Below are 14,468 nucleotides of genomic sequence, written 5' to 3'. Positions count from 1 at the left end.
CTTCTTCACCCTTTTTTCTGTCAACTACTCTTAACACCTTCTCATTCCATGTGTTTTCTTTATTTTCATGACTATTTATATCAGGGGTGTCCAAACTTTTTCCACTGAGGGCCGCACACGGAAAAATGTAAGCATGCGGGGGCCAATTTGATATTTTTCATTTTCAAACCTTAACAAAATATATGGATTTTTTTTTTTTAACCTTTAGGGCTCCATAAAAGGGTCTCAGTCATTAAAATGTAAAAAATAAGTCAAATTATTTTTATTTAACGCTTACAGTAAATCTTTATATCAACTTCAGGTTGATATAAAGTAAAAAAAAAAAAAAAAAAAAGGTTTTATGCCTTTTCTGTCAAAGACAACTTTGTTTTTTATAGTAAAACTGAAATATGCAGTATTTAGTAATTAGAGCCCTAAAAATCAATAATGCAGGACACCATTGATTTTAATTCTTTAATATTTTTGAGTAATCACAGTGAAATGTTAAATAAAATCCTACTAAATATATTTGGGATCCAAAAGGTCCCCCACTCATAAAGTGATACATTTTTATTAGTTTTTTTTTAAATTACGAGATCAACTTCAGATATATCTGTCGATTTTACGTTTGAACTATTATTTTGTTTGTATTATGCTCTTTTGTCAAATAAAACTTTGATGTTTTTTTATGGCAACCACACAATATATGCAATATTTTTTCCACATAAAACATTTTAAAGTGATATTTTTTAAGTAATAATTCATTATAATGTAGATTTTTAGTCTTTTTTTTTTTTTTTAGCAATGGCAAAAAAATGAAAAATAAACCAAGACAAAAGAAAAAAAACAGCCTGCATGGCAGCTTTAAGTCAACATTGCAACTTTTTCTTGTTAGATTTCCCCTCATTCCACTTTTTTTAAATGTTTTTTTAAATGTTTGCAATATTATCAATTTTGCAGAATGTGTGGCGGGCAAACAATTAGCTGCGGGCCGCAAATGGCCCCCGGGCCGCACTTTGGACACCCCTGATTTACATTGTAGATTGTCACATAAAAACTATGAATGAACACATGTGGAGTTATGTACTTAACAACAAAAGGTGAAATAACTGAAAACATGTTTTATATTGTAGTTTCTTCAAAATAGCCACCCTTTGCTCTGCACACTCTTGGCATTCTCTCCATGAGCTTCAAGCACACCTGTGAAGTGACAACCATTTCAGGTGACTACCCCTTGAAGCTCATGGAGAGAATGCCAGGAGTGTGCAAAGCAGTAATCAGAGCAAAGGGTGGCTATTTTGAAGAAACTAGAATATAAAACATCCATCCATCCATCCATTTTCTTACGCTTATCCGAGGTTGGGTCACGGGTGCAGCAGCCTAAGCAGGGATGCCCAGACTTCCCTCTCCCAGCCACTTCGTCCAGCTCCTACCGGGGGATCCCGAGGCATTCCCAGGCCAGCCGGGAGAGATAGTCTTCCCACCGCGTTCGGGTGGCATCCTGACCAGATACCCGAACCACCCCATCTGGCTCCTCTCCATGTGGAGGAGCAGCGGCTTTACTTTGAGCTCCTCCCGGATGACAGAGCTTCTCACCCTATCTCTAAGGGAGAGACCCGCCACCCGGCGGAGGAAACTCATTTGTACCCGTGATCTTGTCCTTTCGGTCATAACCCAAAGCTCATGACCATAGGTGAGGATGGGAACGTAGATCGACCGGTAAATTGAGAGCTTTGCCTTCCGGCTCAGCTCCTTCTTCACCGCAAAGGATCGATACAGCGTCCGCATTACTGAAGACGCCGCACCGATCCGCCTGTCGATCTCACCGTCCACTCTTCCCTCACTCGTGAACAAGACTCCGAGGTACTTGAACTCCTCTCCTCCACAACCCGGAGATGGCACTCCATCCTTTTCCGGGCGAGAACCATGGACTCGGACTTGGAGGTGCTGATTCTCCTCCCAGTCACTTTCGATCCAATATAAAACATGTTTTCACTGATTTCACCTTTTTCTGTTAAGTACATAACTCCACATGTGTTCATTCATAGTTTTGATGTGACAATCTACAATGTAAATAGTCATGAAAATAAAGAACACGCACTGAATGAGAAGGTGTTTTTGTAAGTTTTGCACACATATCTAGTGTATTGTATGTACAACAGTTATACATCCTAGTCACTGCCGTTGTGTCCTTGGGCAAGACACTTGACCCACCTGCTCCCAGTGCCACCCACACTGCTTTAAATGTAACTTAGATATTGGCTTTCACTATGTAAAGCGCGTTGAGTCACTAGAGAAATGCGCTATATAAATATAATTCACTTCACATTCTTATGTTCACACTCGGGCTTTTATTTTGTAATATTTGGACTAACTCACCGCTGTGCACGTCCACTCTTCATCATCATCAGCATCCTCCTCCCCTTGCTTCCGTTTGGCGACCTGACTGGGGGCCAAACTCCTTCTCTGTGTGGTCACACAAGCCTGACGTTACAAACAATGGAGGGATAATAATAATAATAATAATAAATTAGGCTAATTTTGCTAGCTCACCATTTCCGCCCGTGCCTCGAAGTTGCTGTTTGGCTCGACGTTAGCCCGCTTGTGTCGTATAGCATCGCGCCTAGAAGTCCCTAAACCTAAATGTGATGTTTAAGCCAACAAAGTTACCGTCAATGACCTCCGACGTGACTTGGGAAGCTTAGAAAGAGCGAGTGAAGTCAACATGAAGGTTGTGGCCGCCATCACCACCTCAAACTGCCCGCGAAATCTGCTTTGCAACTACGGCAAGCGCGAAGGGGAAAAATAAATCATTTAAAAATTAAAAATAAAGTTGATTTGAACCATAGTCACACTTATTAGTGTCGGATATGAGAAACATTGATACAACGCGATTATTATCAACTATACATGAACTTGGTTGTGATTGCAGCCTTAAAGCAGTTTTGTCATTTAGAGCAGTTGTATCTATCGTGTATGGGTAGGGGTTGGTAATGTTACGCAAACATGTAAATTCGTAAATATTTTCCCCAAAACTCGCGACAGTTCTTTTTTAGACATGAATTTGAGTTTGACTAAAAGTGCAGTATTTACCTTCCGCCGAAAATCTTCTTCTTTGGTTTAATGGCGGTTGGCAAGCAAGCGTGTGCTGTGCATTAGCGCCACCTACTGACATGGAGTGTGGACCGAGGTGGAACCATAGACATGCTCTAAGGCAGGGGTCACCAACCTTTTTGAAAGCAAGAGCTACTTCTTGGGTAGTGATTAATGCGAAGGGCTACCAGTTTGATACACACTTAAATAAATTGCCAGAAATAGCCAATTTGCTCAATTTACCTTTAACTCTATGTTATTATTAATAATTAATGATATTTACACTTAATTGAACGGTTTAAAAGAGGAGAAAACACGAAAAAAATGACAATTACATTTTGAAACATAGTTTATCTTCAATTTCGACTCTTTAAAATTCTAAATTCAACCGAAAAAAAGAACAGAAAAACTAGCTAATTCGAATCTTTTTGAAAAAAATTTAAAAAATAATTTATGGAACATCAGTAGTAATTTTTCCTGATTAAGATTAATTTTAGAATTTTGATGACATGTTTTAAATAGGTTAAAATCCAATCTGCACTTTGTTAGAATATATAACAAATTGGACCAAGCTATATTTGTAACAAAGACAAATCATTATTTCTTCAAGATTTTCCAGAACAAACATTTTAAAATAAATTCAAAAGATTTTGAAATAAGATTTAAATTTGATTCTACAGATTTTCTAGATTTGCCAGAATATTTTTTTTAAATTTTAATCATAATAAGTTTGAAGAAATATTTCACAAATATTCTTCGTCGAAAAAACAGAAGCTAAAATGAAGAATTAAATTAAAATGTATTTATTATTCTTTACAATAAAAAAAATTAATTTACTTGAACATTGATTTAAATTGTCAGGAAAGAAGAGGAAGGAATTTAAAAGGTAAAAAGGTATATGTGTTTAAAAATCCTAAAATCATTTTTAAGGTTGTATTTTTTCTCTAAAATTGTCTTTCTGAAAGTTATAAGAAGCAAAGTAAAAAAATTAATGAATTTAAACAAGTGAAGACCAAGTCTTTAAAATATTTTCTTGGATTTTCAAATTCTATTTGAGTTTTGTCTCTCTTAGAATTAAAAATGTCGGGCAAAGCGAGACTAGCTTGCTAGTAAATACAATTTAAAAAATAGAGGCAGCTCACTGGTGAGTGCTGCTATTTGAGCTATTTTTAGAACAGGCCAGCGGGCTACTCATCTGGTCCTTACGGGTTACCTGGTGCCTGCGGGCACCGCGTTGGTGACCCCTGATCTAAGGGTACGCAGCATGGAGCGCTACTGCCTACTGGCGCTGACGAGACGCGGGGCCGCCATCTTGGAGTGGTGATCCGCTCCACTCAGTGCAATTTATTTGGCAGGAGCAATGAACTGTCAGCGCATTTAATTCATCTTACCTCACTGAATACCACTTATTTTCACCCGCTTTTTTTGTCATACGTGTAGCTATGATAAATGACACATGTTTTATCATTCCTAGTTTGCTTAACAGTAATAGAATATTCTTATATGCAATAAGTGGCCAGACGTCCGAGATCAAAACTGGGAATATAATCCCAGAGAAGGGTCAGCTATTTTTAAATTGAAGAAACAATATGATTAGGTTATATATACATGCTACATAAACAATGTATGAATACATTAGATATCTATATATCTTATAGACTGTATCTCTGTTGCTGTAGCAGCAGAGTTTATTCTGTCTTGACACTATGTATTGATATTTTGTATTACATTCTTCCCTTAAATGATCATGTTTACAGTGATTGTTTTATATGTATTTTTTATGTAGGTCGCTTTGGATAAAAGCGTCTGCCAAATACTTCAACATAAACATATATATGAAATGAGGCTATTTTCAGGAAGAAGTAGGTCATGCCTGCGTACAATATCACAACAATCATATGGTTATTGTCAGTACTATCAGAAAACAAAGACTAAAACCAACTACAACCAACACTAGCAATGGTTATACTGGTGAAAATAGGTAGAGCATGCTTAGCAGACTAATGTACGCCCAAGACTAAAGAGGAGACATTTTACCAAGGTATGCCTATAGGCTACTGTTTCAAACCTTTCAGATTGCCATATAACTTGGTACATGTAGTCCACAATATGCAAACACCAATCTTTTATCATGTGATGTGGCTGCCTCCATACCTTTCACATTGCCATGATGACAGCCGTGCTAATGTTGGAACCCATTTCCTCAGCGTATCAGCATGTTGAGAAGGAAATAGTTTTTTTTATTTGTCGAAAACATATTTTGCCCTGTCAGTTCAAATACACATGGACATACAGGCTAACAGGCATATATTTCCCCCGTTAGCCTGTATGTCCATGTGTCATTGACCGGGCGAGCATGCTAAGCATCACACTAGGAGCGAAGCACCATCACACTAAGCATTCATTGCAGGAACATACTAGCTTTGTTAGACAAGGTCAGACTGTATTGCACAATAGAGTTTACATACCAAATGTCCATTTCCATTTATTACAAGTAATAAGAAAATGTAAATGCCTGACTTACCTATCAAGGAGGAAATTAGAAAGTTTGACGTCAGATGAAAAAACCTTCAATGGTCTCCATCTTCCAAAGGCATCCATGATACAAATCCTGGTTTTGTTCCTGGCTTTGTCATGAATAAGTTGAGAAAGGTAACTTTTAGTTTAACCCTAACCCTATATATTATATAAATATAATTCACTTCACATGTGGAGTTATGTACTTAACAAAAAAAGGGGAAATAACTGAGCCACCCTTTGCTCTGACTACCGTTTTGCACACTCTTGGCATTCTCTTAATGAGCTTCAAAGGGTTTTCACTTCACAAGTGTCAGAGTTTTGATGCCTTCAGTGACAATCTACAAAGTAAATAGTCTTGAAATAAAGAAAATGCATTGAAATGAGAAGGTGTGTCCAAACTTTTGGCCTGTACTGTACTGTACTGTACGTCGTCATGTCTTTTATAAGGATTGTGAATGATGGTCAAAATTTTAAAAAAAGGCCAGTTCCCCTTTAAAAGAACAAGCGTCATTAACAGACTAGCAGCCAGGCTAGTGCATGATTGGATGTAAGAAACATAATGAAGTTAAAAGGCTCACCAGTTGATGGTCACATGACTGCCACGAGCATTACAAACAATCATTAAAATAAAAAAATGAACCCTCTGTGATTCTTGATCACTATGACAGCAAAATTAAGTAATTTGTTGTTTATTAAAGTTAAAATACAAAACACAGGAACAATGACGGTTGAATTAAAATAAATAAATAAATAAAGCTTAGGAAGGGAAATATGTTGATGGCACAGGTGCTGTGTTCCGTTCAGGTGGGGACTCTAAGAAGAAAGATCAAGTCAATGAAAGTGACAAAATGACACCTTCTCACCATCAAGAAGACTTTGCATGTGACGTGACGTCACCTCTGGGAGGCAGACTGGCTGGAAGGCCGTAGACTGGAATGCTGTCCGATCGCCTGAAATATTTGGGGTCCAGACCTGCAGATTGTCTAAAGGTGTCCAGAGAGCACATGCTTTAATGCATTGATATTTATTGTAGACTTGAGGTGGGAGCAGGAAGACGCCACAACTCACGTGTGCTTAGGAACTGCATCTAGGTCAGAGGACGCCGCTTTGGAGGTTTGAGGATAGAATTGCGTCTGGAAAAAGATGGTGACCTGTCAGAGTCGTGTGTGTGTGTGTGTGTGTGTGTGTGTGTGTGTGTGTGTGTGTGTGTGTGTGTGTGTGTGTGTGTGTGTGGCTCAAGTGAAGAAGGAAGAACAACACGAAGAGGGCGACACCCTCACCTGTAGTCCAGCAGACGACAGCGCAGACGCACTCTCCAAAGGTTCTGGAAGGTGTGGCATCTCTGCAATCTGCTTGTCATTTAGCTGCCTGTTGAGCCAACTGATGACTGGCAAGACAAGACATGGACACAATGTAAGAACACAGACTAATAAAACTTCTTCAGGTGCACCTGCACAGTCTAAGGAAAGAGTTCACGTGAAGCATTTACTTCTTAAAAGTCAAGTGAGAGACCTTCATGGAGGTCATGTTGCTGTGGAAAAAAGACTGGATGGACAAATGTCCTCACCGTTCTTGTTGGTTTGCAGCAAGTCTTTGCTCTCATTCAGCTGCTTTTCAAGCTTTTCAACCTGCCAACACACAGGCTGTGTCTCAATATACCAGTGCACTCAAATAAGTACACTGTGTTCAGTGCACTTAAAAAGTTCCTGAGAGCACAGATTTTGACATGGTCCGGTGGTCCCAAATCCATTATAATAATAATAATACATTTTATTTGGTATAGCGCTCTTCTCGGTACTCAAAGACGCTTTACAGGATAAAAAAATTAAAATAGAAAACAGTAATAATATAAAATACAGGAAATATAAAAGCAGTACATTGTAAAATACATAATAATACTAGAGTTACTATTGTGCACCACAGCAATTAGGGATGGGTACCGACTCCGGTACTTTTTTTTTGGCATCGCCACTCCTACAGTACGTGGGTTGACTCACTTCGGCAATCACTCCAGCAGCACTGAGAGCAGACTCAGCCAAACCTCCTCTAGGTAATGTTGCAATTTTCAATGCCAACAAAGAAATAGACACAAAAAATATGCCAATGTAGAGACTCCACTTAGAATTATGTTAATATACCTTAGCTTTGCTATTAACATGCTACTGATTAGCATTAGTGATTTTACATGGCGATTTCAACACCTCCAAATTTGTTAATGAAAGATACAACTAAGATGCACGTTACAATCAAACAGGTGGTGCTTAATAAGTACAATACTTACGGTATTACCACTTTTTGGGCGCAACAAAAAACAAAGAAACAACAAACTATACACTACTGCCCTATTGGACCTGCAACTGTCATCACAATTTTATATAATTGCAAATGATAGTATTTGATTTGATTTTATTAAGGATCCCCGTTAGCTGGTGAAGGATATATATATATTTTCATATATCCATATTTTGCGTTACTTATTAATTTTCATAGTCATATTACATATAGCTAATGTTCCATATTGTACTCTTTGCTTTTCTAATCATCTCATGACAAAGTGCTTGCACTGGGGATGGCCTTGGGGTGGAAGGCAGAGAGAAGGAATCCTCCTTGCTTCCCTTCTCAGGCCGACTCTCGATAAGAAGCACAATGAGCATGTGTTTGAGGTGAGACAAGTGAGGGCGGGGGGGGGATATTGAAGAAGAGAGTGTTTTCCGAGATTTTGTCAGATCAACTTGGGCTCCGCATGTATATGTGTTGTTTGAGGCTGGTCTCTATTCTCAAATATTTGACAATAAATGACAAAATACCTATCCTGTCCTTGGTGGTACTTTTGAGTTCAGTTTATATGTCATCTAAGGAACTTGGGACTGACCAGCGTTTTACATTCCCCATTGGAGGAACGCTGGTCGACGCAACACTGGTTGCCACAACAACCCACTAGTCTTCCTGGGGTCCACAAACTCAATACAATTACAAGTAAAAGCATATAATTATAACTACACAAATACAGAAACAAATAAAAGCATCAACAAGCAAACAATTTACAGTCACAGAATATTAATTACCATATAAATATAACTACACAATACAAAACCAAAAAAAATCATCAACAAGCAAACTAATTAACAGACTCAGATCAAATATTACTTTCCTTTTAAAAAGCTGTTTACTTTCAATGCCGGTGAGAATTGGAGGCAGGTTATTCCAGAGCGATACAGATCTATAAATAAAAGATTTCCGCAAAGCATTCTTCCTGGAACAAGGGAGTACAAAATGACCCTCACTAGTAGTATGCTGAAGGTACAACAAGATATAACAACTGTATAGCAGGTATCATGTTTAGCTCATTTTTAAATGTTGCAATAAAAAATGAGATTTTATTACAAAAACAATTAACATCTATTAACCCACACAAAAGTACCGAAAATTGGTACCGTTGAGTACCGGCATCGATTCCCAGGTACCGGGAATTGGTACCGTATCGGTTGAAATGTGAACGGTAGCCATCTCTAATAGCAATATTTAGCCACTTTTTCTTCTTTCTTTTCAATAGTGCATTGCAACAGAGCATTATCACCAGCGTTGTTGCCATTAAATATATTCCTACTTTTGTCCCCCACTTCTTCATTTTACATTGATTGAAATTAATTGCTTATAGGGCTGCTTGATTTTGAGGGGAAAAAGTCATTTGAGATTTTTCTCTCAAAATTGCAATTCGATTTGCAAATCTTATACACGCAGATAAATGCATGAAACTGTGAAAATAACAAGTGAAGGAAGACATGTGGATCAAAAAAGTTGGTCTAAGTCTAATATGAATTTTGGGTCATAAAGCCCAGCCATAGTCTATATCTTTTCCCCTTTCAATTGAGCAGCTGATTACCTTGTTGCTTTTTGTTAGGCAGTCCCTTCCCTCCCGCTACATAGCCAAAATGGTGACGACTGAGGGTGGGAAGTGTCCAGCAATCAACATTATGAGTGCAGGGTCCGGATACTGAACGTGCACTGTCTTTTTCCGTACTCCTCGGTGTGAATGCACTCTAAAGACTAAATCTAAGTACGGATGTGGTGGAATTGAGACACAGCAGCAGACAAGAGTGGCAGCCATATTGCATGAAGACTGGAATATGTTGCAAAGACACACCTGCTGGTCCTTGCTGGAGAGCTGCTGCTGAGTCTCATGGAGGTCTTTTTCAGTGTGCTCAAGTTTGGCCTGGATCTCCTGGAGGATCTTCTGCTGTTTCTTCAGCTCAACGTCCTTGGCCTGGAGTTTGACCACCAGAGTTCGCACCTCATGTCTATACTTTTGCTCCTCATCCATAAACTTATCGATGATGTAGTAGCCCTGAGGAGAGGAGCACAGTTCACCATGCTGCGACCACTATCAGTGTCTTACTGAGACTAAGGCTGTGTCTCAAATGAAATGTTTCTGTCAGTACACTTCAACATGTATACTATATACACTGTGTACTCGAGTATTGAGAGTGCAGTGCTGTGCCAAATCCATTGTTGTCGTTGCGCTCATACAAAAAAAAAACAATTGCAATATCTATATCAGGAGTCACCAACCTTTTTGAAACCAAGAGCTACTTCTTGGGTAGTGATTAATGCGAAGGGCTACCAGTTTGATACACACTTAAATAAATTTCCAGAAATTGCCAATTTGCTCAATTTACCTTTAACTCTATGTTATTATTAATAATTAATGATATTTACACTTAATTGAACGGTTTAAAAGAGGAGAAAACACGAAAAAAATTACAATTACATTTTGAAACATAGTTTATCTTCAATTTCGACTCTTTAAAATTCAAAATTCAACCGAAAAAAAGAAGAGAAAAACTAGCTAATTCGAATCTTTTTGAAAAAATTAAAAAAATAATTTATGGAACATCATTAGTAATTTTTCCTGATTAAGATTAATTTTAGAATTTTGATGACATGTTTTAAATAGGTTAAAATCCAATCTGCACTTTGTTAGAATATATAACAAATTGGACCAAGCTATATTTCTAACAAAGACAAATAATTATTTCTTCTAGATTTTCCAGAACAAAATTTTTAAAAGAAATTCAAAAGACTTTGAAATAAGATTTAAATTTGATTCTACAGATTTTCTAGATTTGCCAGAATAATTTTTTTGAATTTTAATCATAATAAGTTTGAAGAAATATTTTACAAATATTCTTCGTCGAAAAAACAGAAGCTAAAATGAAAAATTAAATTAAAATGTATTTATTATTCTTTACAATAAAAAAAATACATTTACTGGAACATTGATTTCAATTGTCAGGAAAGAAGAGGAAGGAATTTAAAAGGTAAAAAGGTATATGTGTTTAAAAATCCTAAAATCATTTTTAAGGTTGTATTTTTTCTCTAAAATTGTCTTTCTGAAAGTTATAAGAAGCAAAGTAAAACAATTAATGAATTTATTTAAACAAGTGAAGACCAAGTCTTTAAAATATTTTCTTGGATTTTCAAATTGTATTTGAGTTTTGTCTCTCTTAGAATTAAAAATGTCGGGCAAAGCGAGACCAGCTTGCTAGTAAATAAATAACATTTAAAAAATAGAGGCAGCTCACTGGTAAGTGCTGCTATTTGAGCTATTTTTAGAACAGGCCAGCGGGCTACTCATCTGGTCCTTACGGGCTACCTGGTGCCCGCGGGCACCGCGTTGGTGACCCCTGATCTATATGGTTCCTCTTCTTCTTTTTATTGGTGAATTGCAACCACTGGAGTTTGTCCCTCCTCTTCTGCTACCTGGCCAAGACGGTGAGGATTGAAGGTAAGTTTCCATCTTTGCACTCACCTTCTGAGGTGTGTTAAAAGGGAAACTGCCCTTTTTTTGTAATGTTGCCTATCGTTCACAATCATTCTGGGTATCACTCCATCTTACCTGTCTTGTCTTTTAACAAAGAAACAAGGAAGTCACAATCTTCGTTCAATGAATGTTCTGCAATTTGTCGTCTCCAAAGTAAGAACCGAACTGGGCAAGAAAGCATTTAGCTTTTCAGCAGCGAAGGCTTGGAATAACCTACAATCCAATCTTCAACTTCAAACCCTTGTTACATGAAATGAGTTTAAAGCTTCTGTGACAGGATTGCAGTCTACCTTGTCTGTATGCACATGTGTTATGTGAGCAAGTTTTAATCTTGTAAATTTGATGTTTTATGTGTTGTTTACTGTTTTTAATGTAGCCTTGCTGCTGCCCTCTTGGCCAGGTCTCCCTTGGAAAAGAGATCTTTGATCTCAATGGGATTTTACCTGGTTAAATAAAGGCTAAATAAAAATAATACAATGAAAGACATGATGACGGATGGATTAAAAAAAGAAAAGAATTCTAAACATTAAATAAATGCGATCAAAAGTCCGCTTACATATGCCTGTCGGATTATATTCTCAGCCATCTACTTTCCAGGTGAGATGCATGATCTACAATAAAGTTACAGGGAGCAGGGAAGGAGGAAACAGCAGACTACACGATGATGTAAACATAGGCACATCTGGAAGTGATCATGGCGCCGCTATAAATAGTTTGTCCACGTTAGCGCATTTAATAATAATATCACTAATACTTGGTTACCGGTAATATTCAAGTCACGAAATGTATATGGAGAATTGTTGGCGCTTTTTGAATGGTTATTTATCGGATTTTATGGGCGGAATAGTGGAGCTCCAATTGGCTCCGCTGTAAGCAGACTTTTATTTACATTTACTCAATATTTAGAATGCATGAACAAAATGACTGAACGATAGACAACATATAAAAAAAAAGTGCAGTAGCCCTTTAAGTGCAACATCTGACAGTGCACTGCATTTTGCCATACTTCCCAGAGTCAACATACTTATGCACGCTAAAGGATAAGCATGGAAGTGTGCCAATTAAAACAGCCTAATTACATTGTTGTATTTCTACAGCATGTTCACTTAATACACACATTCTTCTTCACATGGAAAAATAATTCATCAACTCAAACCTTATTCACGTCGTATGTCAAAGATGTCACCTCCTCCTCAAGTTTCTGGATTTTATGTTCTCTACTTTTTGCTTTTTCTTCTACACACTCCTGCAGAACAGAAACGTTTATTAAAAATTGTTATATTTACTAATCATCATCATTTCTTTTTATTCCTTTCATGAAAATGCATATACACAAACCCCGTTTCATGAGTTGGGAAATTGTGTTAGATGTAAATATAAACGGAATACATTGATTTGCAAATCCTTTTCAAGCCATATTCAGTTAAATATGCTACAAAGACAACATATTTGATGTTCAAACTCATAAACTTCTTTTTTTTTTTTGCCAATAATAATTAACTTAGAATTTCATGGCTGCAACACGTGCCAAAGTAGTTGGGAAAGGGCATGTTCACCACTGTGTTACATGGCCTTTCCTTTTAACAACACAGTAAAGGTTTGGGAAGTGAGGAGACACATTTTTGAAGCTTCTCAGGTGGAATTCTTTCCCATTCTTGCTTGATGTACAGCTTAAGTTGTTCAACAGTCCGGGGGTCTCCCTTGTGCTATTTTAGGTTACATAATGCGCCACACATTTTCAATGGGAGACAGGTCTGGACTACAGGCAGGCCAATCTAGTACCCGCACTCTTTTACTATGAAGCCACGTTGATGTAACACGTGGCTTGGCATTGTCTTGCTGAAATAAGCAGGGGCGTCCATGGTAACGTTGCTTGGATGGCAACATATGTTGCTCCAAAAGCTGTATGTACCTTTCAGCATTAATGGTGCCTTCACAGATGTGTAAGTTACCCATGTCTTGGCCACTAATACACCCCCATACCATCACACATGCTGCCTTTTACACTTTGCGCCTATAACAATCCGGATGGTTCTTTTCCTCTTTGGTCCGGAGGACACGACGTCCACAGTTTCCAAAAACAAATTTGAAATGTGGACTCGTCAGACCACAGAACACTTTTCCACTTTGTATCAGTCCATCTTAGATGATCTCAGGCCCAGCGAAGCCGACGGCGTTTCTGGGTGTTGTTGATAAACTGTTTTCGCCTTGCATAGGAGAGTTTTAACTTGCACTTACAGATGTAGCGACCAACTGTAGTTACTGACAGTGGGTTTCTGAAGTGTTCCTGAACCCATGTGGTGATATCCTTTACACACTGATGTGGCTTGTTGATGCAGTACAGCCTGAGGGATGGAAGGTCACGGGCTTAGCTGCTTACGTGCAGTGATTTCTCCACATTCTCTGAACCCTTTGATGATATTACGGAGCGTAGATGGTGAAATCCCTAAATTCCTTGCAATAGCTGCTTAAAAAAGGTTGTTCTTAAACTGTTCAACAATTTGCTCAGGCATTTGTTGACAGAGTGGTGACCCTCGCCCCATCCTTGTTTGTGAATGACTGAGCATTTCATGGAATCTACTTTTATACCCAATCATGGCACCCACCTGTTCCCAATTAGCCTGCACACCTGTGGGATGTTCCAAATAAGTGTTTGATGAGCATTCCTCAACTTTATCAGTATTTATTGCCACCTTTCCCAACTTCTTTGTCACGTGTTGCTGCCATCAAATTCTAAAGTTAATGATTATTTGCAACAACAAAAAAACAAAGTTTATGAGTTTGAACATCAAATATGTTGTCTTTGTAGCATATTCAACTGAATATGGCTTGAAAAGGATTTGCAAATCATTGTATTCCGTTTATATTTACATCTAACACAATTTCCCAACTCATATGAAAACAGGGTTTGTAATTCCAGTTGTCTCTTTTTGTAACTCTTTTTAAATTCAAAGATATTCTTGCAACTTTTTAAGTCTTTCTTTAGAGAATTGTATGCTTTCACAGCAGCAACAGACAAGCACATTTGTTTCACTCTTGGATGTTTAAAGTCATA

At 37.7% G+C, this 14,468-nt stretch overlaps 2 protein-coding genes across 6 annotated transcripts in view; both read right to left on the bottom strand.

Moving 5' to 3' along the window:
* The window catches only part of rad54l (RAD54 like), a 93,368-nt gene extending 90,184 nt beyond the window's left edge, over positions 1–3,184 (bottom strand). For both annotated transcript variants that reach the window (XM_062038843.1, XM_062038844.1), the window contains exons 1-3: positions 3,073–3,184; positions 2,533–2,618; positions 2,359–2,445 (exon numbers count right to left, since the gene is read on the bottom strand). In XM_062038843.1, coding sequence (XP_061894827.1) covers positions 2,359–2,445; positions 2,533–2,618; positions 3,073–3,154 — 255 coding nt within the window. In that variant the 5' untranslated portion in view covers positions 3,155–3,184. The remainder of the gene's footprint in view (positions 1–2,358; positions 2,446–2,532; positions 2,619–3,072) is intronic.
* Positions 3,185–6,247: 3,063 nt separating this feature from the next.
* The window catches only part of LOC133644777 (spindle assembly abnormal protein 6 homolog), a 28,966-nt gene continuing 20,745 nt past the window's right edge, over positions 6,248–14,468 (bottom strand). For 2 of the 4 annotated variants that reach the window (XM_062039515.1, XM_062039514.1), the window contains 7 exons: positions 12,570–12,659; positions 9,737–9,937; positions 7,160–7,220; positions 6,867–6,979; positions 6,661–6,725; positions 6,490–6,575; positions 6,248–6,405 (listed from right to left, as the gene is read on the bottom strand). In XM_062039515.1, coding sequence (XP_061895499.1) covers positions 6,350–6,405; positions 6,490–6,575; positions 6,661–6,725; positions 6,867–6,979; positions 7,160–7,220; positions 9,737–9,937; positions 12,570–12,659 — 672 coding nt within the window. In that variant the 3' untranslated portion in view covers positions 6,248–6,349. The remainder of the gene's footprint in view (positions 6,406–6,489; positions 6,576–6,660; positions 6,726–6,866; positions 6,980–7,159; positions 7,221–9,736; positions 9,938–12,569; positions 12,660–14,468) is intronic. The other 2 variants (XM_062039512.1, XM_062039513.1) reach the window with 2 other exon arrangements.

The sequence above is a fragment of the Entelurus aequoreus genome, linkage group LG27 (genome assembly GCF_033978785.1).
Source record: "Entelurus aequoreus isolate RoL-2023_Sb linkage group LG27, RoL_Eaeq_v1.1, whole genome shotgun sequence".
NCBI classification, from domain to species: domain Eukaryota; kingdom Metazoa; phylum Chordata; class Actinopteri; order Syngnathiformes; family Syngnathidae; genus Entelurus; species Entelurus aequoreus.
Note: the sequence above shows the minus strand (reverse complement) of the source record. Positions and strands in the feature narration are given on the sequence as shown.